This window comes from Cyrtonyx montezumae, unplaced genomic scaffold (genome assembly GCF_038088225.1).
Source record: "Cyrtonyx montezumae isolate F1298 unplaced genomic scaffold, pur_monq_1.0 scaffold_29, whole genome shotgun sequence".
NCBI lineage: Eukaryota > Metazoa > Chordata > Aves > Galliformes > Odontophoridae > Cyrtonyx > Cyrtonyx montezumae.
The window spans coordinates 10,395,502-10,423,194 of record NW_027072033.1 but is presented as its reverse complement, the minus strand read 5'-3'; the positions used below and the strand labels follow the sequence as shown (position 1 = coordinate 10,423,194).

At 45.9% G+C, this 27,693-nt stretch overlaps 2 protein-coding genes across 2 annotated transcripts; one reads left to right on the top strand and one right to left on the bottom strand.

Moving 5' to 3' along the window:
• Positions 1–15,673: 15,673 nt before the first annotated feature.
• LOC136051319 (transcription factor JunD-like) lies at positions 15,674–17,189 on the bottom strand. The gene has a single exon (XM_065740699.1). It carries the CDS (start codon positions 17,029–17,031, stop codon positions 15,763–15,765), a length of 1,269 nt encoding a protein of 422 aa, XP_065596771.1. The 5' UTR covers positions 17,032–17,189; the 3' UTR covers positions 15,674–15,762.
• A 574-nt stretch (positions 17,190–17,763) lies between these two features.
• On the top strand, positions 17,764–22,131 carry THAP1 (THAP domain containing 1). Its single transcript, XM_065740698.1, has 3 exons — positions 17,764–18,150; positions 18,398–18,593; positions 21,468–22,131. The coding sequence occupies exons 1-3, from the start codon at positions 18,080–18,082 to the stop codon at positions 21,933–21,935; spliced, it is 735 nt and encodes a 244-aa protein (XP_065596770.1). The 5' UTR covers positions 17,764–18,079; the 3' UTR covers positions 21,936–22,131.
• Positions 22,132–27,693: the final 5,562 nt, after the last annotated feature.

Genomic DNA, 27,693 nt, shown 5'->3' with positions numbered 1-27,693 from the left:
GTTCTTGCAGTGGCTGTATCTGGGTCTTACCCAGCATAGACAGCAAGGCTGCACTACCTGCATTCTCACAACACTGGTGTTGTGGAGTGTCTTCTCTTTGGCAGTGCAGCCATCAATCCATTTGCTAGCTCTGAATGGGAATTTTTTTTTTTATTTTTTATTTTTTGGCAAATCAACAGGCAAAAATATGGAGGTGAGCACTCCTGCCTGCGTGTAGTTTCAGTGTCCTTGAGGAGGGCTCAGAGAGTGAGAGGGCTGAGCAATAGCCCACACAGCTGCAAATGAGGGCGGCCCTGGAGACAGTGAGGTGAGGAGAACAGAGCAGAAAGAGATGCAGCACTGAGGTAAAGTGTGCAGATTACGACAGGGTCAACAAAAAGGAGATCTGGCATGGAGGAAAGGTGAAGGATGGGGAGGGAAGCAAAGAGATTCTATTTGTCTGTGAGTATCAGGGTCTGCAGAGCATCAACTAGATTTGTGCTTAGGTTTTTACTGAGAATACTGGAAAATACCAGCAGGGAGTCTGCTCTGCTGGGTCCCAAAGAAAAAACAACTTAGTTCAAAAGAAGAATAAAAATGACGGCTTAGGCTTAGTCCTAGGCCTGTGCAGCACAGGCAGTGCAGTTCATTCAGAGAAAAGGTACCAATGGTTAACGTGGGGGAGACACTGGGCTGGAGCAGACCAGTAGTCACTCAGCACCACATGGCAGCTCTGGGAACAGTTGACACCTGGTGCAGCCATAAATTAGTGAAAGCTGCAAGAAAGAGGCAAAATGAAACAATCTGGCTACCCTGTTCCTCTCCTCCTGCCCCTCCAGGTCTGTGGTGTGCTTTATTCCTGAACACGAGGGAACAGTGTGTCCTGCAGCCCAAAGGGACAACCATACCTTAGGGTGCACCAGGCCCAGTGCTGCCACTGGGCAAGGGGAGGGGCTGCACTGCCTGCTGGGTGAGTGTAGGAAGGGCATCAAGCTAGTAGAGAGCATCCAAAGGAGGGCTATGAAGACAATGAAGGGTCTGGAGGCAAGGTGTGTGAAGAGGACTCTTGGTGAGCTCAGTGCAGAACAGAGGAGCTGAGGGCAGCCCTCATGGCAGATGCAGCTCTCACAGGGAGCACAGGGCAGTACTGAGCTCTGCTCTCTGTGACAGCAACTGGGCCTGAGGGAACAGCATGGAGCTGTCAGGGGAAGGAAAGGTGGGGGTCAGGGAAAGGCCCTGCACCAAAGGGCAGTGGGCATAGAACAGACAGCAGGTTGCTGCCATCCAACTGCTGCCAGAACAGAGGGCCTCGTCATGATGGCACTGGGCTGACATTTGAGAGTAATAGCGAGGAAGGTGGGAATTTCAGATGTGTGGCTCGCATAAGGAAACATTTGCCCAAATGTGATGAAAACTTGCTATTTACACTTCCTGATCTCATGTACTGTTGGTGGGGGGAAACCCAACACAACTTCTGTGTCATATCTTGAACATTGCTACGTCACACCTAAGAAGGTGGAAGGTTTGGAAAATTACAGTAATACAGCAACAGCTGTTATCCATCTGTAGGTGGAGCAGAAAATAATCAGCTCACATCAGAATCATTGAAAGATGCCCCTGCTTTTGTGATCACCTGCCACTTAGCTTCTGGCAACTGATTCAATTGCCAGATCCATCTGAAGGACATGAAGAGGAAGAAACTTGGTCTACAAGCAGGCAACACCTCTAAGTCTGTCTGGTGATGGGATGAGTTACTACCTTAGGACACTGTCTTTGGAAGCCTTACAATAGCTGTGTCTGCTCGATTTGTGCAAGGCCTCTAGTAATAGGGTGGTGAAGAGAAAAGGGCCATCTCAGAGGCCAAAAAAGATGAACATGGTTCTGCAGGCTAGCATTCAACAAACAAATCATCCAGCTTTTACTCCACAATTATTGTATAACAGAGCTCAAACAATTGAAACTGTGTCCTTGATGAGCGCTTCTATTTCTGAAGGCACCTCTGAGACACCCTCCACCAGAATCACAGAATCACAAGGTTGGAAACGACCTATAAGATCATCTAGTCCAACCGTCTTCTCACTACCACTGCTAGCACAGGCTGCTAAACCATAACTCGCAGCTCCTCATTCAGATGCCTCTTGAACACTGCCAGGGACGCCAACTCCACCACCTCCCTGAGCAGGCCATTCAGCCTGACCACTTGCTGAGAGAGAAAGTATTTCCTTATGTCCAATCTAAACCTCCTCTGGTACAACTTGCAGCTGTTTCCCTGGGTCCTGTTTGTTGCCTGGGAGAAGAGGCCGAACCCCTCTTCAACCCAACCCCCCTTCAGGAAGTTATAGAGTGCATTGAGGTCCCCCCTGAGCCTCCTCTTCTCCAGACTAAACAATCGCAGCGGCCTCAGCCGCTTCTCATAAGACTTGTGCTCCAGACCCCTCACCAGTTTTGTTGCCCTTCTCTGGACACATTCCAGGGCCTCAACATCTTTCCTGTAGTGAGGGGCCCAAAACTGAACACAGTACTTGAGGTGCGGCCGCACCAGTGCTGAGTAGAGGGGGATGATCACCTCCCTGCTCCTGCTGGCCACACTATTTCTAATGCAGGCCAGGATGCCATCGGCCCTCTTGGCCACCTGGGCACACTGTTGGCTCATGTTCAGCCAAGCATCAACCAACACCCCCAGATCTCTCTCTTCTTCACAATCATCCAACCACTCATCCCCAAGCCTATAACGCTGCTTGGGGTTATTGCGGCCAAAGTGCAGGACCCGACACTTGGCCTTGTTGAACCTCATCCCATTCATCTCAGCCCAGCGATCCAACTGATCTAGATCCCTCTGTAGGGCCTCCCTACCCTCAGGCAGATCCACACCACCTCCCAACTTGGTGTCATCTGCAAACTTACTGAGGGTGCACTCAATCCCCTCATCTAGGTCATCAATGATTATATTAACCAAGATGGATCCCAGTACCGACCCCTGCGGGACACCACTTGTAACGGGTCACCAGCTGGACTTAATTCCATTAACCACTACCCATTGGGCACAGCCCTCTAGCCAGTTCCTTATCCAAAGAAGTGTATACCTGTCCAGGCCATGGGCTGCCAGTTTCCTTAGGAGAAAGCAGCCTGTGAGAGACAGTGTCAAAGGCTTTGCTGAAGTCTAGGTAGACTACATTGAAAGCCTTTCCCTCGTCTACCAGTCTGGTCACCCACTCATATGAGGAGATGAGGTTGGTCAAGCACAACCTGCCCTTCATGAACCCGTGCTGGCTGGGCCTGATCCCCTGGACATCATGTGTGTGCCGTGCAATCTCACCCAAGATGATTTGCTCCATTACTTTCTTTTTTTATCGAGGTCAGGCTGACAGGCCTATAATTCCCCCAATCCTCCTTACAGCCCTTCTTGAAGATGGGAGTCACATCAGCAAGCCTCTCATCCTCTGGGACCCCTTCAGTTAACCAGGAGCGCTGATAGATGTCCGAGAGGGGTTCGGCAATCACCCCTGCCAGCTCTCTCAGCACCCAAAGAGGTAACCCATCCAGTCCCATGGACTTGTGAGGGTCCAGATGGAGGAGAAGCTCTCTGACTGTCTCCACTTGGATCACTGGGGGTATATTCTGAGTAGGGTCCTTGACTTCCAGATCGGGGTATAAAATGCCCAGCAGATAACTGGTCTGGCTATTAAAGGCAGTTGTAAAGAAGGCATTGAGGACCTCAACCTTCTCCTTGTCCTCAGTGGCCACATTCCCTGCTGCATCAATTATAGGATGAGAAATATCCTTGGTTCTTCTTTTGCCGTTGATATATTTATAAAAGGATTTTTTGTTGTTTTTTACTGCAGTGGCCGACCTGAGTTCAAGTTGGGCTTTTGCCTTCCTAACTTCCTCCCTGCATACCTTAGCTACTCCCTTGTAATCTCCCCAAGTAGCCTGCCCCTTCTTCCAGAGGACATAGACTCTCTTTTTCTCCCTGAGTTTCAACAATAGTTCCTGGCTCATCCACACCAGTTGTCTCCCCCTACGGCTCGCCTTATGGTACTCAGGGACAGCCTGTTCTTGCGCCTTTAAGTTTTCCATCTTGAGGAGCATACAGGCTTCCTAGACCCCTTTACCCCTTTTGAGAAGTGACTCCCAAGGGACCCACGCTACAAGCACCATGAATAGATCAAAGTCCACCCTCTGGAAGTTCAAGAAGGTAGTTTTACTGGTCACTCTTTTGACATCTCCACAAATAGAGAATTCTACAATTCCATGGTCACTCTGCCCAAGACGGACCCCAACCTTCACTTCTCCCACCAGTCCTTCTCTGTTACCGAAAACCAGGTCTAGCAGGGCACCACCCCTGGTAGGCTCTCCTAACAGTTGCAGTCTAGAAACCTCCTGGATTGCTTCCTCTGTGCTGTATTATATTTCCAACATATATCAGGGAAGTTGAAGTCTCCAATGAGAACAAGCACTGGTGATCATGCAACTTCCACAAGCTGCTCATAGAATGCCTCATCAAACTTTTCATCCTGATTAGGTGGTCTATAACAGACCCCCACCAAGATGTTGCTCTTACAGGCCTTCCCCCTGATCCTTACCTGTAGACATTCCACTCTGTCATTCCCAACCCCAAGCTCTTCAACATCAAAACAGTCCTGAATATAAAGGGCCACACCACCACCCTTCTTGCCTCCTCTATCCCTTCTGAAGAGCTTGTAGCCATCGAGACTGTAGCACTCCAGTCATGGGAGTGGTCCCATCATGTTCTGGTGATAGCAACAAGGTCATAATTAGCCTGACTCACAATCACTTCCAACTCTTCATGCTTGTTGCTCATGCTGCGTTCATTGGTGTAGATGCACTTCAGTCAAGTCATCTGCCTCCCCCAGCTCAAGCAACGTTCCCTTAGGCTCATCTCTTGAGAGACCTGTTTTGTCCCCTTCCCCCCTTGTAGCTAGTTTAAAGCTCTTTCAATAAGCCCCGCTAGCTCCTGCACTAGTATTCGTTGCCCTCTTTGAGATGGGTGGGTTCCACGGACAGACAACAGGCCAGGGGCCGAGTAAACTGCCCCATGATCAAAGAACCCAAAGTTTCCCGCTTGACACCAGGCTCTGAGCCAGTTATTCACTGCTCGTGCTTCCTGGTCCTGCTCAGTGTCCCTTACTGCCCCTGAAGGTATAGAGCAGAATATCACTTTAGCTCCTGCTCCTTCTTGCTCCAGAACTGTGAGCTTTAAGGGAACAAATAGCCTGATTACTGTATACACTTAAAAACACTTTTTGATGTAAGTGGGCTGTGTAGCTCAAATTAACATCCAAAATTAGAAACAATGCCCTCTAGCACCTATCAGAGCATTTAAGACTCTCACCATCTTGTTGTTCTGTCTCTTGTCTGTATTCAGTTTAGTAAGCATGAAGAGTATTGCAAGAGTACTGTGGACTCTCACAGGAAGAAATCTGCATGGAGTGGAGTGGAAATCTGTATGGAGCAGTCTGGCTAGCATGTGTTAAGTACAGCCTGCAGCCATGCACAAAATAAAGATTAAAAAGCATTAAATAACTCCCAGGGCACCAAAGGAGACATGGTTCCTATTTAGAAGACGCAGTAATCCAACACCAATGGATTATATGATTGTTATGTCTGAGTGCCTATGTACAACCACTTGAATTACAGCACACTTGCAGCTCCTTTTTCTTCTCCTCCAACATTTACACGCCAGGTTCTGCCACATTAAAATGCATGGTTTAAACCAGAAGTCAGCCACTCTGCTATCTCTTCAGTGCCAGAGCACCTCTGTACTTCTGCAGAGCTACTCAGGATCTGGCTGTATTACAGAATGCAGGCTGTAAGGCAGCCTCTGCAGCCAAGCTTCTCAGCTTCTGCTAGAGCTTGGCATTCTCTGAGTATTCTTGCTTAGGTCTGGCACTGTGGCACTCTGCAAGTGACTGGCTGGGAAGGATTTATCTGCAAGGCAGGGTTGCCTTTCCAGTAAAGTTTTCAAGTGGAACCTCTGGGGTGTTTCCAGCAGTGCTTGCTGAGCAGCCCTCTCGTGGGAATATGTTGAAATGCAGTTATGGACATGATCATGAGAGTGGGAAAAAAAGCACTGCTTTATTCAACAGATTTGTTGCAGATCTGTCTTCAGGAAAAGTTCTTACCATCCATGGTTCTGCTAAAGCAGGAAAGCCAAGACACAGCCAACCTGAACCCATACAGCAGTGGTGTGTTAGGAACAGGTTAGGATCTGACATCACAACAGCTGGGCTTTCTCCTCTCTGCTTCTGATTTTATTTATTTATTTTGGTGTTGCGTCTACACTAGTGTATAGAGAAGTTATCCCAAAGAGCAGCATAATTACCAGCAGAAATCCTTCCTTGCACTTCAAAATGCTGACACAATTGAAAGGAAAGACACAATAAGATAATATGGGATAAACCTAGATTAACCAGTTTTTGGATTTTTCACCAAAATTACAACTATGCCTTGAGGTGAAAAAATGAAAAAAAATATCAGCCAAAAATATGAATATAAAGCAACTTTAATTTTCCTCTAGATATTTATATCAAAGAAATAATACTCATGTCCAAGTATTGTACATACAATATCTTCCTTATAAACTCTTTAGTTTAAAACACGTGTACAAAATTGCACATTGCATTTTGCAAAAAATCATAAATACCTTTTTGCATGTAAACAATTCCAGCACAAGGATAAATGTTATACATTCCAAAATGTCTAAGTCTCTCATCATAAACTAACAAAAACAAATGAACAAGAATCCCACTGTGATCCCCATGAACGTTCTAGTGTTACAAATCAACCATTAACAGATTTCTAACTGATGTACTATACATAGGAATACATAAACGAGCACAAGGCAAGTCGCCTTTTAGTCATAAGCACTTAAGACAGAGAGTTGGAATACAATTCCGCTGCCATTTAAACCTGTGGTATCCATCCCGCAGAATCTAGTAGTAGCAGGACTGCATTCATTTTTCCAAGATTGACAGCTGCCTTACTTTTAATTCTTAAACAAGTTGGCTACCACTGAACAGTAGGAATTGTAAAGTTATTGTAAACAGTTATCACCGTTGTATATTCAGTAAGTTACAGTATTCTCCTAAACACATCACTAAATTAAGAAAAAGTTTTACATTTAATCAAGTGCAAGTTGTCAAACAACACTGTCCACTTTGTTTCAGAAATAAGCATTAAAGTACTACATAGTTTGTTAACATAACATAAAAAAAAATACGAGGGACATAATCCTCAGTTGTGTATTATCAAGCCTTATAGCTTCAATTTATGGAAAAATAATAATCACATCAGAAAAAAAGCTGTCAGAGGCATCCTTGATAAACCTCTCCTGGCCAAATCCAGCCAATCAGTAGTTACTGAATTTTGTTTCACTATTATTACCTTGGTCTGCATGCAACATGCTTGCCAGCACACCCATCTGAAGAGTTCCCCCAAATAATAAGATTTAAAAGAAAAAGCAGAAGTATTTCTGAATCCATTCCAAATAGGGTTTTGTGAGATTTTTTTTTTTCCCCAGCTATTCAGATACTGTAATTTAGAGAAATTCTTCATGAACCAGGGATTTTGGAAGGGTATTTCAGAGGATTCCTCTGTGCCTGCTAATTTAATAAGGCAGAATATGAAGGTGCACATAAACCCAACTTGTAAGAATCCAGAAAAGCATGTAGGCAGACAACCACCCACAAATTTATCTGCACATAAGATACTGCAAGAGTAGAGACAAATCTGAACTGATGTCTCCACCTTTTGTTTTGAACAGCTGTCTTGAGCAAGTATGTTTCAGCGCTATGCCCAAAGGCCTTAGAAGAACCAGTTTGAATGTCAGAGTTGTAGGAAGTGACATTTTGCTCATACTTCTCCTTTTGGACAGAAACAGAGCTTGGGGATGCTAGTGGCTACCAGTAGGGAGGGGCTGCTTCTCCTTTTCTAGAGGTCCCCTGTCTGTGTTGATCATGCAAGGGAGGACCACAGGACATGAGTAGCCCCAGCAGCTACCCCCAAGACACCATACTACAAGTGCTGTATCTTCTATGCAGACTCTGAGCAAGAAACAAACAACAGAAAACAGAGAGTACTCCCAAAGGTGGGTCTAACTGTGCAGGAGTCCTACCATTTTTACCTGATGAAAGATCTCTATTCAACTGGTGCAGTCAAGTAGCCTGAAAGACATACTGCTAAAAGAATGATGGATTTCTTAGCCTGCTTCCCTAGCCTGCACCCATCCAGAGTTTCTCGCTTCTCATAGTATCTGAGTGGCACAGCATGAGCCATCACAAATACCATACTGTGAGGCACGTATGTAGGCCCCTAAAGCTCAAGAGGATCTTCAGTCTAGGCAGAAATTATAGAAACAAGCCTCAGAGGAGCAGCTCCAAAAAAGAAAAAAAAAAAAAAAGTAACTGTCATGGAAGAATGCCCTTCAGCTCCACAGTCTAAGAAATATGGAAGCTGAGATACCACTTCACCTACAAGACTTGTTCAGAAACAGAGAGCCAGCTGCGTTTGCTGGTAGGAACCTGTTCAGGGATCCTACGGTTTACCTTCAAACAGCATAAACTAGAGGTAATCTAAGAGATAAACTAGTTTTCAGGAACTGCAGGCCCACTCTTTGCTTTCACGGTAGAACATCCCTTAAGGAGTGGGTGTGGTAAGAATCAGTGGCCAGATTCTGATGTGTGAGAGGCCTATGCAGGCTTGCTCATCATTTTCAGTTTGAAAGCCAGGAATTGCACAATACTGCATTACAACATTTAACTCCCTTTTCTTGACCCCTACTGCAACCAAAGCAAAATTACTCCTGTAAATAAATGTTTACATTGAACACTGTGACAGAACTGTCCTAAGTATCTCCATAATTGATAAATAGTATATTGCAATAAGAGAAGCAATTCTCCAAGTTTTGCTTGTAGTAGGTCTTTTGTTCTGGGTTTTATTTCTAGGGGGTAGACAGACAGAGGAAAGGAGAAAAAAACTAATGAAGTGTGAATATTTAATCTGTTATGTAGACAGGAATGCTCAGGGGACTCGCAAGAACTTGTTTTGCTACATATTGAGCAACACCACATGGGAAAGCCTTGAAATTAGAGCAAATGCTTGAAGCCAGGGTGTAACTGCCTTTCAGAACTTGTCCTTCATGAGCCCTGTTTTATTAGAGAGCAGACCTCTGCATCATCAGCCACTGTTCAGACTTGGACTGAAGATGATATTTCAGTATGGTGGTTACCATGGCTTTAAATAAATAAGGGTAAGTGCAAAATTTCTGCTCATCAGGCAAAACAGGGAGGCACACAGGTTCCAAAGAGGACTAGTTGAGAAGACATTAAAGCAGAAATATTAACACAAGATAAAAGCATTCTGGAGAGCAATCTTAATTCTCCCTATCTTACTGCACAATAAATATAACAATTAAATAACCTCTTGTAGATAACTACATTTCTTTCTTGGACTTCTTGGATGTTGTTTTTTTCTGTTTTTGTTTTTGTTATGGTTGTTTTGTTTTTTAACTGCTGCTGGTTTCTCCATCTCTCACTGTCTAACTATTCCCATGGAGAAAGTTATAAAGGACAGTGCATGCTGTTGGCCTGCTGGGAGCATGATATAATACCATATATCACAAACACACCACAGATATACCAGCTTCTGCTGTGATTTCAGTTACAGCATGCATTGGACTTTCACACATCACAAGGAGTTGCCATACCATTTTTAAGTTAAGAGGCAAAACATGGTCTGAACTGGTAATGAGTTAGTAATGGAAAACAAACAAACAAACAAAAAGATAATTCTGCTCCTGATTCTGTTCATTAGGAGAGGCAAGTTTCCTGTTAGTCTCATTTGAAATATCTAGGGAAGAAAGGAAGGATATCCTAAACAAGCTCTCCTGAGCTGCCTGTTAACTATACCACCACGCTGCTTGTGTCAGCATCACAAGAAAATCAGAGGAGAGAAAAAAAACCAAACTGTGAAGCGCACAGTGGGAACTACAAGACTATTGTCATGAGCTTTTTATGGAGGGCTGTCCATTTTTAAAAGCCAGCCTTTGTGTCAGACAGGAGGGCCATGCATTCCTGATGGTGAGGAATTTTCTGGAGAGGAGAGGAAAATGGTATAAAACAGTTCTGCAATTTTTTAAGTTCTTAGTTAGGGTTTTTTGAATGGTAGCCCACAGCCTAAGAACAAGGATGCAGTGACAAGCTTGACTTTTAATGGTTTCAGTTTTCTCCACCTACTCCCCAGTGGAAGTCGGGGAGCATACCATTCTGCTGTTGAAAGAGATGCCTTAAGGTACTTAGCATAATGATTTTCAAATTGCTCAGTTGATAAACAAAAAATAAAAGACTGCAATCCAAGATATTTTCTGTGATGGGATGGAGGGTTAGCTATGGATACAGCAGTAGTCTATGGACCACACTTCAGTGGCTTACAATTCCACTCTCAACTGAGTTTTAATCAGTTAGTAGCAGTACAAGTAAGTCTTCTCAGAAGCGTGCTAGATACCAGAATCCAACAGTGTGTTAGTTAGCACATCTATTATCTCTATGTTAGCAGGGCTTCATAGTCAACCACTGTTCCAAAGCATTCCTACAGAAATCATAATTTCTACAGAAAAATCAGTACACAGGTTTATTAATCTGCTGCAGATGATGTTTATTACTAGTAGAGAACCCTGAGCAGAGCTGAACTCACAATTAGCCATGCTGTGGATGCAGACCTGTCAATGGCAGACACAAAAGCAAATGGCAGGCAGGTAATTATTTAGGGCCACAACGCTGGAATCATTATTTATAGTAGTCTTCCTTCCACTTCACGGAACAAATCCTTAGTTTGTCATACATGGACCCTCCATACAAAAGTCACCCCTGTCTCACCTCGGAGCCACTGTCAGCCACTACTAAGAAATTCCTCAGCACAAACAGCTGCAAGCTGTTTCCTAAGCAGCCTGAAGAGAGAGACCTCTGACATGAGAGGATAGAAGTAACTGAGAATTAACAATACCTTTCATTTACTGTAATGTACTATAATGGCCTAAGTCTTTATAAATTCAGATATAATCCCTCAACACCTTCTCATTATAGTTTCACTTTTTGTGACAAGACTAAATAGTTTATAAGAAAGGTTCTGCCTTTTTTCACACCAGGTAATGTGAAGAATTCTGATACAGCATCACAGCAAGTGACTGTGCATTCCAAGAAGTCAGTCACCATTTGAAGGATCATCACACACAGTGAAATCTTTCTGTGCAAGGCCTTTTCTGCTGATGCGGGTCTTCCAAAATACTCACAGAAGTGTGGAAGTGATAAGTGTTACCATACACCTGTGCTGGAATGCTCAGTCACTGCACACAACAGTAACCAGATAAAATGGCCAAGGAGTGGCAAAACGGCCTTGGAAATGTCCCAGTGGTCTCCCCTAGTTATACCAAGACAGCAAATAAAATCCCTGGAAAACTGAAGAGGTTTTGTGCCAGTCAAATATGTACAGAGATGTCATATTCCAAATTTTCTTCTTGCTAAACATAGAAAGTCAGGCAAGTAGGAGGCAAAAGCATTCAACAGCAGTTATATCTGCAAAAAAAAAAAAAAAAAAAGTCACTCCCTGCTTCTTCAGCTCAGAATCCAGAAGCATGCATAAAATGTATTGCAGGATGACATGTTATAAGCAAATAAATTTTTTCCTGCATATTAATTTTGGATATAGGGAAAGTTTCTTGAAAAATCTGCTGGACTCAAATAGTTATGATTCACATTGCAGCAGCCAAGGCCCTATTTTCACTCAAACAAGCAATTCAAATATACTATGCCTCCACACATCAAACAGCACTGTACAGTACTGATTAGAAATTAGTTGCCAAATAATATTTCCACTTTTAACAGCTGCATCCTGCAGAATGCCCAGGGACTTAACTTGGGGTGACCACTGTTTTCTCATAGGTAAGATGGATACATTCAGCAAGATAAGTAGAAGAAAATAACAGAGTTGCTCCTAATTCCTGTGTCATTCATGACATAAACACAAACCAATGAAAAACCAAGAAATTAGCTTATATGGCCACTCACTGGTTTTTCAAGAGTGCACTATATTCAACAGTGTTTATGCAGCAGAGTCCAAATACTGAGCAGCAGCACTGAGGTACTGATCTCTCGCAAGACTACACACTGCTGTTCACAAGAAATCAACCACCAGAATCAGCCCTTTCACTAAAGAGGATGCACTACAGACCTACAGTCCTCAGAGCACAAAGAGCACTTGTGTCTGGGAATCCACTCCTCAAGTGGGCTGCACTGAGCCATGCTGGAAGCTGCATAGAACTAGACACACCAACTGTCTGGACAGGCAGAGACACTGAGATGTCACTGCCTGAGGCGCTGAGGAGCACATCCATTTCTTGTCATGGAGTCACCCATACTAGGGCAGAGAGAGAGGTGGTGGTGGTGGTTTCCCCCTTTTTGTGCCCAAGGAAGGGTGAACAAAACTTCCTTTGCCACAGATACCCTCCTCCTACTGCTCAACACAGAAAAGATCAGATAATGATTCAAAGAAATGTCATAAATGTCAAGTTGCTTTGCTGTAGCAGCTTGGTACAAAGACACATCAGCTCAAGCGCCTTCAGAATCTGCTGGCAGGTAGCTGCACTCACAGCAGCAAACTTGCAGCAACCAGAACAGATACAGGAAGGGACTGCACCACATCCAGAGCAGACTACACCTCGGGAAAAGAAGCAAACAATGTCTGTTTGTCATGGGTTTTGTATCTGGAATGCAAAACCAAAGCAAGACTTGAGAGCACTGTGGGAACCTCTGTAGAGACCAGCAGCAGCACACATAACTACAACGTAACATGGCACAGCTTTGAAGGATGGAGAAAAAAGCAGAGGCTCCAGGGAACTTGAACTTCTACAGTGACATTTAAGCACCCTGTGTACTTGCAGTTACTGAAAGTGAACTACACAGATCATAGTCATGTAAGTGGACCTGGTATCACTCTTTGAGCATCTCAGAGTGACCAACATCCACAAAGAAAACTGAAACAAAAGCTAATCAATACAGAGAGGAATAACATTGCAATGAATTGACTAACAGAAGAATAAACTATAGAAGCCACAATTAAAGACAATAGGGATACTGTAGGCAAAACAGACTACTGATACATTTGAGAAGACAGCAATGGAAAAAGCGAATACCTGAAGCAAAGCAAGCAGCATGCCTAAGCCTTGCCATGTGTCTCAGACCATGAAGTGCTTAGGTCACCCATTCGCATACTGCTGCAGAGCAGTAGCCTTTTGCAACACTAACAAAAAACAACCTTACATGGCAGCCAGAGCATAGGGCAGGCTCTTAAGGGAGTGTGTACATGATCTCTCTGAGAGGCCAGCCATGGCTGCTTCTGCTGAAAGCTGCAAAGGTAAAGGGATAACACGGTGTTTGCTGTCTTTAAAACCAACATACCGAAAAGGACTGGCTGGTTATAATCAGTAGGGATAACAGGGATTGCCTTTGTCTGAGGATGCACTCACTTCCTGGGCATCACCAATTTGTTCTAGCTGGAGCAGTACCAAAAGGCGAGGAGCAGGCACTGAGCCCTGCACAGCCTTCCTCCACTCTGCCACCAGCTTTTCAACCAGCGTCGTGCTCATCTGCTTATCACAGAATCATAGGGGTTGGAAGGGACCTCAAGAGATCGAGTCCAACCCCCCTGCCAATCTGAGAACTGAAACACTGCTGCCCACACACATAACTTCTATGCATTTTTCCAAGGTTCTTTAACAAAAAGTACACTTACTACATGTGCAGCAAAGGCAAGCACCTCAAGTCAGTGGATTTCCCCAGGGCATGACCTCTCCCACTAGGGAAAGCAAAGAAGGGTGGGGAAAAAACAGCCTCTATTCTCAGTCTTGCAGCAACTCTGCAGGTGGGTGATGTCTGCCACATACTGAGAACTGCCTTTTGCGTGGTTAAGATGCAGCAGGTGCTGCTACGGACTGTAGCTACCCAGCTCAGAACACCTGTAAGGAAGTCTTCAAACACATGAGAATTGCTTTGAGAATCTGTTCATTGGTATTCCTAAAGCTACCCTATAACCAGCAAAGTTAAAAACTCAAAGCACTTAAAACCCCAGAACAGGCTCCAATGACATGATTAAACAGTTACAAAATGATTGATATGGCTTCTACCTAATTTGCATATGCGTTAAGAAAAGAAATACCCTCAGAGCATCCTGGCTTGCAGCTCCCCAATTCCTATGCACTGCCACATCACCTTACACGTGCTGTGACATGCACCAAACAACATGCTGAACTTTGGTAACAGACAGCACTAAACGGCACTAAGAGCAAAAGAAACACAAGTCCATCCCAAGCCCTCTTCTTGAATTTCAAAGTGTAGGCTCCAGGAGAGGTAACACAGGTGTTCAGCAGCTGCTGGTGAGGCTGAGCAGACCAGAAAGACAGCTGCACTGTGGGATGCCCACTGCAGTAGACCCTTGTCGAGCTTCATGTCCGGGCCCCAGCAATGTCATGTCAGAGAGGTGTGGGCTCTGCCCCACAGTGGGACCAGCTCAGGAGCTCTGATCTTACTGGTGGCCTCCATGCTCCAACAGACAGCTCCAGAGCTGCATGGGAATGCTCAAAACACACAGGTGCACAGAAGCAAGGCAGGAAGAACCAAGCAGGAGATCTACAGCTTTCCAAAACTTGTTGAGGATTATGTCGAAGCAATCAGAAGAAAGAAGTCCCTGTGCTGTTCCCTCAAATAGTGAAATCTTGACAAATAAACTGCCTCAGTTCTTCACGACCAGAAGCATGTTCCACATTCCAGCACCGACTCTTTCCATCTCCAGAGTACTGCAGAAAGGTTTTTCAGAACAAAGTAGACCAAGAGGAAATGTATATAGATCCCTACTGAAAAATAAATCTACATCTCCATAGTAGTTCTGTGATTTATTCCAACAGCATACAATAGAATTGCCATTTTATAGCGAATCCACCCCAAATCCGAGCCCTTTTCTGTATAGCACTTAACTGATACTATACTATGTAAAGAGCAAACGCTACTGGAATGTACACAGTGAAAGAAAAGGAGTAAAGCTCTTCTTGCCAAGTAACTGCTATCACTACTAACATGTTATCTATAAAAATAAGGTCTAGGCAATGTCCAAAAGTGTTCAAGTTTCAATAAATAACTATCAATGCCCCAGATTTGCACTGGCACAATACAGAGCTAGCAGCTGAGAAATGTCCTTTCCTACGGCTAAGCCGGCAATGCGTCCTGTCCTGCTCTGGACTTCATACCGCACTCCTTCGTGTTCTGTCTGAGTGCTTGGGCACACACACAGACTGAGCTCTCAATGGCAAATTAAAGCTCTAGAGAAAGACAGTAGTTAAAAATTATTTTATCAATGCCAAGAAAATATACAGAGCCATACTATGCTTTAAATATATCTATATACACACACATCTTTTCCAAAGGGGAGAATTCTGGCTTTTTTTTTTTTCTCTAAACTCTGAGAAGCTTATCAGTTGCTATATTCTCCCGTACGGCACGTTAGGAAACATATATATATATATACATATATATTATTTTTTTATCCCCACGTGAAAGTAAAGTTCAGTCTTTCTGTAAACAGGAATTACCTTAACCTCTGACACCTTCACCGGCCTCGCGCACTCCGCCCGGCGCACAGCCCCGGCTCGCACAGCGGCCTCGGAAATCAACGGGAACGGCGCGGCAGCCCCGCTCCCTCTCCCGCTGCCCCGGCCACCGCTCAACAGGCGCCGGCCTCGGGCGCGGTGGCGGCGGCCTCCGGGGGCGGCTCGCGGGGCGGCGGCCCGGAGGGAGCGGCGGCGTTGATGTGGCAGCCGGAGGAGAGGTGGCTGCGGACGCGGCCCTGCAGCTGAGTGACCTGTGCGCGCAGCAGGTTGGCGGTAGCAGCCAGCTCGGCGTTCTGCCCCTTCAGCGCCTTCACCTTCTCCTCCAGCCGGGCGATGCGCTCCAGCTTCCTCCGGCGGCACTTGGAGGCCGCGATACGGTTCCGAAGCCGCTTGCGCTCCGCCTTCAGGCGCTCCTGACTCTCCACATCCAGCGGTGACAGCGACGGCGGCGTCGGGGCGCTGCCGCCTCCCTCCCCGCCCGCCGCAGGTGGCACGTCGGGCACAGTCTGCGGCTCCTCCAGGGCCCGCGGCGCCGGCAGCCGCCCCGCGCCCAGCCCCGCCGCCCCGAACGGCAGCCCCGGCGGCGGCGGCGGCGGAGGTGGCGGGGGAGGCGCGGTGGCGGAGGGATAGGCGCTGCCCGACGGGCTGAGCGGCCCCGCGGGGCTGAAGCCGCTCAGGTTGGTGTAGACGGTGGGCGGCTCAGCGGCGGCCCCGGGGCGGGTCGGGCAGCAGGGCCCAGGCGGTGAGAGCGGCGGCGCGGCCAGCAGCTGGTTCTGCTTGTGCAGGTCAGCCAGGGCCTTGACGAAGCCGTCAGCAAAGCCCTCCTGCTCCTGCGTCACCGGCTGTCGGTAGAGGAACGTTCCCGCCGCCGACCCGCCGGCTCCCCCGGCCGCCGCCGGTCCTGGGCTGCCGGGCCCCATCCCCGCTCCGCCCTGGATGAGCAGCTGCTCCAGGTCGGCGGCCGGCGGTAACTTCAGCAACGGCAGCTCCGCCGCCGAGCCCAGCGCGGCCTCCGGTCCGCCGCGGCTCGCCGCCGCCGCGGCGCCGGTCCCCGGCGCCGAGCCCTGCGCCGAGACTGGGGGCGGCGGCGGGGCGGCGGGGGGCGGCAGCAGACGAAGGGCGGCCACGCTGCCGCGGGCGCTGCCGGGCGGGCGCAGGGCAAAAGGCCCGGGCAGCTGCGAGGGGGCGGCGGGCGGCAGGTCGCGCTTCTTGCCGGCGCCCAGCAGCAGCTTCGGGGCTGCCGCCGCCGCCTCGGCGCCGGGCCCTGTGGCGGTGGCGAAACCTGGCAGCGGCACGAAGTCGGGCAGCAGCTCCAGCCCTTCCTCGGGGTAGAACGGTGCCTCCATCTTCACGGCGGCTCTCCCACTCCGCCCGCCGCTCATGCTGCCGGCCGGCCGGCCGGGGAGCGGCACTCTCCCGGTGCTCGCCCTGCGGCGGCGGCGGCGACTGTGGGGCGCGGTGCGACTGCGTAGGGACCCGCCGCCCTCGGCTCCCAGCGGGGACTGAGCCACCTCCCGCCGCCACCGGCCCCAGCCCCGCCCCGGGCCCGCCGTCTGCCCGCCCCAACGCCGCCACCGCCCCCAAACTCCCTGCCGCCGGCCCCCGGCGCAGAGGGGTTGCGCTATGCGCCGCGTTCTGCAGTTCGGTGGTCGGTTGTAGGCTGTCTCGTTTCCCTTCCCTTCACTCTTCCATCTACGAGGGGTACCCAGACTTTCTCCTGGAGACGCTTCCCGCGGCTCCTGCTCGGACTTTGCCCCGACGATGGGTGTGCCACAGGGTGCTGCCAGCACCCGCGTGCCTGTCGCGAGCGCCTTCTTTCTGCCCCACACGGCTACGGCGTGGACACAGAAACGCGGGGAAGAGGCGGCCGAAACCCGGGCCCTTCGGCGCTCCGGCGGCCGTGATCACCTGAGCCGAGACACCGTGCCGAACGGCCTGCTGCTGCGGGGCGGTGCTGTTCGCTAGCGTAGCGCAGAGCAGAGATATGACAAAGCACACTTTAACTTTTTGTGATCCAATACGTTGCTTTATTGGGATTGTTAGCTCACACGCCATATTTCACAAGGCGCCGGCTTCCGCGGCCCGGGGGCGCTCTGCCTCCAAGGCGCAGCCGCCCCGGAGGTGGTTCCGGAGCGAGGGGCGGGAACAGGGCCAAGTGTCGCTCCGATTGGAGGATTCGCCATACAAAACTCCGCCCCCGCGCGAGGACCCACCAATAGGCAAAGACGGCGCGCGGTAGCACCGCGAGAGTTGCGCTGAAGCTGGTGCCGCCATCTTGGAGTTGGGAGAGACCGTGTTCCGTTGATGTCCCTCTCGGAGGGTCACTGGTGGGGGGGGAGGGGAAGGATGGTAGCCCGACGGTAAGCGAACGGCAGCTGAGAGCTCCTCTTCGCGCCGCTGGGCGGCGGCGGCAGCCACGGGGCCGGCGGGATGGTGCAGTCGTGTTCCGCCTACCGCTGCCGGAACCGATACGACAAAGAGAAGCCTATCTCCTTCCACAAGTAAGCGCGGGAGGCGGGGCGGGGCGGGGCGGTGCTGGGCACGGCGCCAGGGCGGGGCCAGCGCCGCGGGCGCGTGTCCTCCCGACGCAAGGGGGCGGTCGGCGGCGGGGGCGCGCGGGCGCGGCTCTGCGCACGTTGGAAGCCGCACCTCGGGGCGGAGCGGGTATGGCGGGTGGTTTTGCACGGCTGCGCCTGTGGCCCACGCGAAACGCGTGTGAGAAATGCTGCAAGTGGTTCTTTTGTCCAGGTTTCCTTTGACCAGGCCCGATCTGTGCAAGAAATGGGAGGCGGCGGTGAAAAGGAAAAACTTCAAGCCCACCAAGTACAGCAGCATCTGCTCCGAGCACTTCACGCCCGACTGCTTCAAGCGGGAGTGCAACAATAAGCTGCTGAAGGAAAACGCTGTGCCCACTATATTCTGTTACACTGAGCCCAGTGAAAAGGTAAACGTGCACTGTCAGCCCGAGGTGCCAGAGTGCACAGTTTAGTTGCTGATGGGGCTCCCTCAGTAAGGCCATTCATCATTGCTTCAGTTCAGTTACTGTTTTTCCTTTCCTGATGTAGTAACTGCAGGCTGACGTTTGTACCTTATTGTTAACTGCATTGGGTAGGACTTCAGTCATACATGGTCAGACAGTACCCAAAAAATTCGACAGAAAATCCAGGTCCTTGCACCTTTTGAGGTCCAGTGGCCCATTCTGTCACCCGTAAATAAGCAGGCAGAGAGCCTATTGCATTCTCTATTGCAGATGGAGTTGCAGAGGCTAGTATTAAATCATCAGTGTAATGTTACAGCTTCACATCAGGTGGTTTGTCCTAATTAGCTGGGTCCTAGACTATTAAGTCATGGCTATAGGTAGGACTATACAGATAACGGTGTGAGAGAACCTGAAAAGTTTAGCCTTCTATGAAATAACATTAGTTGCAAAGTTGTATAATTCAAAGTACCATCTACTAGCTGCTTTTCTTGATTTTTCCTGAGTATACATTGGCCACCACTGATAAGAGTGTATAAAATTAGTGCCTCTCTATTGAATTTTTAGTATTAAGGGAGCTTACTTGTGTTCCCAAGCTAACACGAGCCCTTTCTCACAGGCTGGTTGCCTATTCAGGGCATGTATTTTCCCACACAGTATACATTATTGGATTTGATGCAGAAATAAAAAAGGAACATCTAGAAAATTAAAAGTGGAAGCAATAGACAGTAGACTATAGTGCAAGGTATTAGGTGAAATGTGGACAATTTTCAGGTCTACTTTTTGTGGTAAGTACTGTTTGATAATGCTTTCTCACAGTCTGAGCAACACACTTCCTCTGTCACTTAAAATTGTGTGCAAAACTTCTTGCACCAAAGCTGGAGGTGTGTATAGGATAATGTGACATCAGTGTAGCTAAGGTAGTGTTGAGCCATATTCTCTGATTTGTTGCAGTGCCTGGCTCTGTGCACACACAGAAGAGTGACTCCTTATGGAGAGGGAGTTGGTGCTGTTACTATTTATCTCACAGCAACTTTCATTGTAGCTTTAAGATGTGTATTAACGAAGAAGGATTATGTATTTTTTTAATGGAATTCATAGTTATTTTGAAAATCCGCATTTTGTCTTTTGCATTGTGATTCTTTAAACATTTTCTGAATTATTTTTTTGTTGTATCTTAGGAGAAACATTTATTGGATGTGAGAAGGAATAAGATTTTACTTGTGACATGTGAATGATATGAACAATAAGTTTTCTGTGGCACACTATGACAACAGTTAACATAGCATGTGCTGTGTAACTCATGAATAGATGCCCCTGTGTGAATCCAGCTGCCTGGCAACAATGCCAGCTTTTGCTTGTGCTTCCAACATGGATGAAGTTCTTTGCATATTATGTCTTTGGCTTGTCATTTTCTTAGCTGAAAAGTTTGAGTTATAGGTGAAACTTTTTACTGTATTCATATGTGATTTAGGTGGGCACACCTCAAACATCTACTTCTTATAACTGAGAACTGAAACTGGCAGTTGGCTGGTTTTGTACTTTAAAGTGATCAGTAATACCTGAGTACTAATGAAACTTCCCCTCAATACCAAATGCAAAACTGCATTCTCAATTCCTATGCCTAATATAGTCAGCACAAGGATGATATCTGGACCTCCCAAATTGAGTGCTGGTTTGTTCTTTATACTAAGTCAAGGAGCTCAATAATGTGATCTTCCAGTCTCATGAGGGGAAGCTGGTGGCTGTTAAAATCAACACTGTGAATGTCTTCATGCTTTTATTTGTAGTAATAATGTTGGAAACAGGGAGTTAAAACATTGGTTTCAGGGCCTCTTTCACTGATAATTTTTTAGGCTTCTTTTCTTCTTTTTGACCAGTGATATGTATTATTTGTGCATTTCTAAACTAATCACGCTCCTTCTGGTCAGAAAGAGTCAGATTTCTCTTTAGCCTTCTTTCAAGTGAGGAAAGATATGCATTGTCCTGAACCACTCAAGTGTCTGAACCTATCTAGAGCACTACGGTGAAGTCTGCTTTGTGATGTAGGGCTGAGCTTAGTCAGTATTCTGCTCCATCCTGTCTACCAGCCATCCAGTCCTGTTTTCTCTACTTTCTTATAGTGATGGTGAAAGAGTGAATAGCTTTCTGTCATCTTAGCAAAATGCTGTACTGAGAAAAGGGTTAATAGCAGAGCTGTGAGAGCTGTTTATTTTGGCTCATCGCATTTCTTGAAACCAAACTCTTCTGCTGTGATTCCAAAACAGTGTGATGGGCAGTCCTGGTTGTGAGGAGGCAGGTCTTCCTGCATCTACCTTCTCTGCTTTGCCAGCTTGTCCACCTCCCTCAGTGAAATTGTTCTTATTCTGCCTTAACATAAGATTCTCCATTTCTGCTGTGTTCCTGGTTAAATTAGCTGAGAAGTTCAAAGTGTATGTGCTAAGATGCAGTAGAAAGAAAGAGGAACAAAGGGGAACGGGATGGTCTTGATGAGCTACCCAGTCAGCTGAACTCTTTCACAGGACTGCATCCAGAATCCTCAGCTAATCCTGGATATCTGTTTCACCTGTCTTCAGAAGTGACTTCTGAATTTGTTCAAGACACCAAGGATTTGAGTTTCAAAAGACTTTGGAAACTAAGCTGCTTAAACTAACTCCAGTTTAGAAACACTAAAAAGAGAAAAGCTAGTTTTTAAAATTCAGGCTTTGAAGTGTGCGGTGTTTGTTTTGTTTTTGTTTTTTTTTATTTTTGTCGTAGTTGTTTATATTGTAGTTGCCTGTAGTAATAGAGTTGTGTTGTAAAAGTGCTAAGCATACAAATATACTTTTTTGTTTGTTTTAGACTGAAGAATTTTCAGAGCAGCCAGAAGATCCACTGCCACCTCCACCGCCTCCACCACCTCCACCTCCGCCACCGCCACCGCCACCACCTGCAGCTCCCATGCTACCACAATCTCCATCAGCTCCTTCCTTTCATTTATCTCAAATAGATGCCAGATTTGTAGATCCAAGTATCGGATTATTGATGCCTCCTCTCCAGACCCCTAACAATCTTGCTGTTTTTTGTGATCACAATTATACTGTAGAGGATACAGTTCATCAGCGAAAAAGAATTCAGCAGCTAGAGGAGCAAGTTGAAAAACTACGAAAGAAGCTCAAGACTGCACAACAGCGATGCCGACGTCAGGAAAGACAAATTGAAAAACTGAGAGAAATTGTTCAGTTTCAGAAAGAAAAAGACATCCTGGCAGGAAAAGGCTATGTGATTCTGCCCAATGACTATTTTGAAGTTGTAGAAGTACCTGCATAAAAGTCATGAGCATCCATTTTTACTTTGCTAGGCTAAGAGGCTTGGTTTAAAAACTAAATGCTCTTTAATTCTATATGAGACTCTTCTAGAATCCTAAACCAGCAAATAAGCTGTCATACATAGGAGATCATATTTTTACTTTGTTTTTATTTGTTTGATATGTTTTTAATATACCGAAAATGTAAACATCTCAGAATTAGAATGTGCATTTCTTTTTTGAAATAGGAATTGCTTTATGGAAGGAAAGGATGCATGGTTAAATACACTTAAAATTTGTACTAATTTTTTCTTTTTCTTTTTACAATAGCTGTCTTATGCTTACACAAGGTAGAAACTGAATCTGGCTGAAAGTGAAGCTGAGGTTGATTTACATTGAACAACAAAACTTTCTCAAGGCATTTTATGTTTGCCTAGGTGGTCTCTGAAAAAGGATTTTTTCAGGCCTGCTAACTGAAGCCTTGTATAAAGAGAATACATATATATATGTATATATATATATATATATATATTTCAGACTGGGAAGACTTCTAACCACCAACTGTTATGCCTTCAAAGCACTGCAAAAAGTCTAATTCCTGGATCCCTTTGGTGTATAGATGACCCTTTTGTTTGGAGTGGCATAGTCCAAAAATCCAATGCGGAGAGTGAGAAGTGGAGATTTCGTTAGTATAGCTCACTAGCGCTACAGGAGTTTTTGCTTTAAGGACACTTAAAGGTTCTGCTGAAATGCAGTGCTGCTTTGAACATACATCTTGTCAAAGTACTGGCAGGAACAGGAAGGTGGTGTACTGTTCAGGGCTGCTGCTTTCCAAACTATTCTATTAGTACACACTCCCCAGTATACCGGAATATGCTACTCTAATAAACACTGTAATGGGTTAAATGTTGTCCTCATCATTATAACTTTTGGTCTTTATGCACATTTCAGCCTACATGGGCTCATGAAAGGCAGGTCCTGCTTGACTGACCTAATCTCTGACCAGATGACCTGCCTAGAGGATGAGGGAAAAGCTGTTCACATAGTCTGCCTAGACTTCAGTAAAGCCTTTGACACCTGTCTCCCACAGTATTCTCTTGCGAAAGCTGGCAGCCTGTGGCTTGGACTAGTACACTCTGCTGGGTGAAGAACTGACTGGAGGGCCAGGCTCAGAGAGTGTTGGTGAATGGAGTTAAATCCAACTGGTGACCTGTCACGAGTGATCTTCCCCAGGGGTTGGTATCAAGTCCTGACCTGTTCACTATCTTTACTGATGACCTGGATGACGGTACTGGGAGCACTCTCAGTAGGTTTGCACATGACACCAAACTGGGAGGAAGTGTATAACTGCCTGGGGATAGGAAGGCCCTTTAGAGCAAACTGGGTAGATTGGATAGCCGGGCTGGGACCAACGGGATGAAGTTCAGCAAGTCAGATGCTGCACTTTGGTGACAAGAATCCCAGGCAATGTTACAGGCCTGGGCCAGAGTGGCTGAAAGACTGTGCAGAAGAGAAGGACCAGGGGCTGTTCAGCACTCAGATTAACGTGAGCCAGCAGTGTGCTCAGGTAGCCAATACGGCCGACAGCATCCTGCCTTGTATCGGAAATAGTGTTGCCAGCCAGAGCAGGATGGGGATCATTGCTCTTGTATTCAGCCCTGGTGAGGCCACAACTAGCGTACTGTGTTCCGTTTTGGACCCCTTGCTACAAGAAAGACATTGTGGCCCTGGAGTGTGCCCAGAGAATGACAACAAAGCTGTGAGGGGTCTGAAGAACAAGTCTTAGAGGAGCAGCTCAGGGAACTGTGATTGTTCAGTCTGGAGGAGGCTCAGGGTTGGCTTGATTGTTCTCTACAATTCCCTGAAAGCAGGTTGTGGTGAGGTGGGGTCAGCCTCTTCTCCCAGGTAACAGCAATAGTATGAGAGAGAATGGCTTCAAGTTCCACTGGGTTCAGGTTGGATATTAAGAAGAATTTATTTATGGAAAGAGTGGTGAGGCACTGGAACAGGGAGTCACCATCCCTGAAGGTGTTCAAGAACTGTGTAGATGTGGTATTGAGGGATATTGTTTAGTTGGCAACATTGGTGGAAGGTGGATGGTTGGACTAGATGATCTTCGAGGTCTTTTCCAACCTTTGTGATTCTGTGATTCTATTATCTCAAAATGAAGAATGAAGATTTTTTTCTTTCGCTCATCTAGAGTGCTGGGCATTTGCTATTTTCATTACAGCATACTATGATTTTCTTTCTACTCACCCCTCCCTTTTTTAATTCACCCCAAATCATCCACCATTGGGCAGAAGTGGAATTGGACTTTGGGAATTGCTTGGTGCTAGACTGGTTTTTAATATCTAAAATGCTGCTGTCTCTCCTTCAGCCTTATTATGAGTATTTCTAAATATTAATTCAGCATAACAAAGTAGTGCTGCAGTTTGCACTTACTGTCCAATAATTTACTGAGTCAATGAACTCATTCAAAATCAGAGAATGACATCATACTGACTCTACTGTATCTTTCACAACTGAAAATCACAGACATAAACAGACATGAGAACGAGTTTTCTGTGTGTCAAACTTGTGTGTGGTGTGAAATATAGCTCCATTGTTAGTCAAGACCATTTCATGGTGGCTTAAAAACTTCCCTTAATATTCAGTAGCATGACAAATTGAGACTGGCTCTAAACATTTCAGAACTTCTGACCTCACTCATGCTGTGTTATCTACTTTCCCTATTATTTCACATACTTAAAATGAACAGGTTGCTGATGTATCCTTTTGTGTACATATATTATTCTTAATTAAAAATAAAAAGCAAATGGTGTGTTAGATTTTTAACTGATCTCTCTTCTTTTTCCATGACTGCCAAAACTAGATTTACCTTTTTAAATCTTTTTATAGTTTCTTTGTCTAGATGCTGATTTTTTTTCCCCTCACTGTGTTCATGAATCTTGCCATTGTTACTTTTGATACTAAAAATAAACTTTAAAAAGTTCAAATTCAGAAAGTGACAAGAAAAAGAAGTTTAAAGTACTCTTGCTAAGCTGTTAGCACATGTGACCATTTAGTGGATCATTTCCACTTTCTAAGCAAAATGTCCCCCCCCCTTTCACTCTTCAGTAATCTTGTGGTTAGGGTGCTCCTGCAACCTCTTCTTCTGATCACAATGGGCTGTGATCAGAAGAAGAGTGGTGACTCACATCACCACCCTTTCTGTCTTCACTGGGTCTGGTGCTGGCTGCAGCCTTCTGTGCTGGCTAAGCAGAAGTCTTGTTTTGTGGTGAGGAGACGGATGAAGATGCACAGTAACAGATCTGACACATGAAAGGAGCCAGGAGCAGAGAATGAGATCGTCTTCTCTGTCTACTACCTTATTTCAGCTGCTTCTGTATATATAAAGGTGACATCTTACTCAACTTTCAGTGCTGTTGCTTCCACAATCTCTTCCCACTTTTTGCTCTTGCTGGTGTGCTCAGTGAGATTTTTCTTCAAATCTTTAAGATTTCTTCAGAAAAGCGGCCCAACAAAAGTAGTAAGGTCACTCTAAGGAATACTGAGAGATGGCTGATCTCATGGGTAATAACAGTGTCTATGAGAAAACTCAATAACCTTTTAGGTCCCTTCCAGCCTACGCCATTCTATCCTATGGCTGGTGTACACAGTTTTTTGTAGATGAATTTGGTCTAATGGCTGACTTAGTCCTCAAGTCTGTGTTGCTTTCACTAAGAGTGGTGATTACTAGTTGTCCAGTAGTATGAAGCTGACGAGGATTTCTGTAAATAGAGGTACAATCTGTTCTGGCAACAGGCTTGAATTTTTTCCTGTATTCACTCTTTCTTCCCACCCCCAATCCATTTTCCCCCTTCTTTATAATTTTTTTTTCTTTCAATGTCTTTTATCTTTTATCTTTTTTTTTTTTTTTTCAGCTCTCTATCTCTTGATGCTGTTGGAGGTACAGGTGAACTCTGCTAGGCCTATGAGGACTGTCAATATCACCCTGCTATGAAATAGTTGGTGCTGGTTGCTCCTGTTCTCCAGGAAGGAATATGTGGGTTAAAACTAGCTCAGGCCAGTTGTCCTCTTCAAAGTTCATTTTGTGCGTTGTGTAGCTCTTCTAGGCATTTTGAGGACCAGTGACACAGCTGTGTGCCTGAAACAAAGGTTGCCATCTAGTTCCCCTTGCATTGAGATCTTTCCATCTTTTCCTGCAAAAGTTTGTGGTTATTCTTCACATTCCTCAAGGTGTTTGTAATTCCTGTTATCTCCTGTGAGCCTTCTTTCACTGTCAGGGATCTGTCAATCATCCACACAGCCCCACACCATCTCTTTTTAGGACTGCTCTCACACATCTTCTGCAGGAAAAACTGAGCTCTCTTCTGTCTTCAGGTGCTTTCCAGTCTGGACTCGCTACTCAGAAAGGAAAGAATTTTTCGAGGTGACAGTTTTCTGTAAGAAAGGAAGTGACCTTGCTCTGGACTTGAGAAATCCCAAGGCATAGGCCCGCATCTCAGTTTTCTGTCAATAACCATAGGATCTGTCTATGTGGAGAAAGAAGCTTCAGGAAACCTGATGAGATGGCTCAGTACAGTGCTCCACTTATTCTGTCTCTCTATTTGCTTCTGACTACTTGATAAGATTCCTCATTCAGTGTCACTGATGGCAGTGCTGTTATGGTAATCTGCACACAGAGGAAATCTGAATGGAGGCTGAGCTATTCCCAGAATGGCTGTCAGACACCACAATGAAGGCTTCTGTCCTTAGTAGAGTGTGTGCTACATAAGATCACTGGAAAATTTTTCTAATATTTTAAGCTTGGTCTGTGCATTCAAGCTTGTCTCTAGTGTCTCTGAGCTGTCATGGTGCTTTATGGAGTGATTTTGTGGTGTCTGTTTATTCAAGGGACTCTAGAAGCAATTGCTCATAGCTTATGTTCCAGCATGTAGGAAAATCAAGCAGGTGCTGCTCTACAGCAGGATAATTATCTGGTTGGGGATAAGAGGACAAATGTTTGTTTCCCAAAGTGAAGGTACTCACCTCAAGGAACTCTAGATATTTACAAGTAGTCTGTAAAGCACAAGTACAAACCACAGCTGTAGTATCATTGAAATTATCTTTCTTCGATACTGCCATCAGCTGACAAAAACAGATTTCCAGGTAGTAACATTTCATATACTTACATGCAGATTTGTATGTGTACATAAAAGGAATATTTTTAAACACAAATATTCAGGGAAGCTTATGATAATGTCATAAAAAATCTCACAGTGTTAACATTAAATGTCCATCAGTACTGACATTTATTTCCTGGCCTGTCCGGTGAGCTTGTTATTATTTAAATTCTTTGATTAATGGTATGCCAAATTAGGTAACAACTCTGATATATATCTTCAGTGATAATATATAATTAAACTACTGCCTATGACTGATGCTTTCTGTGTTCTCAGTTCTGTATGACGAACTAGATTCTTATACCAAATCAAAGCTAGCCTCTATTGACACATTTTCCTTCCTGAATCAGAGGCTTGTACATGCAGTAGATGGCAGTGGTCTTGCTTCTTTTTCACAGCACAGTCACCACAAAGATTTGTGAATGCACTGCCTACTCAAGCCATTATCTCTGTGGTATGATTGTAGAAGTAAGAATTCCCATCAAAGAATCTCCCACTGAAAGACCTCTCCATTAAAGGATTTCCCTTCTAAAAAGTCAGGAACTTTTCATAATTATAGAATCATAAAGTCATGGAATCATTAAGGTTGAAAATGACCTCTAAGGTCATCTAGTCC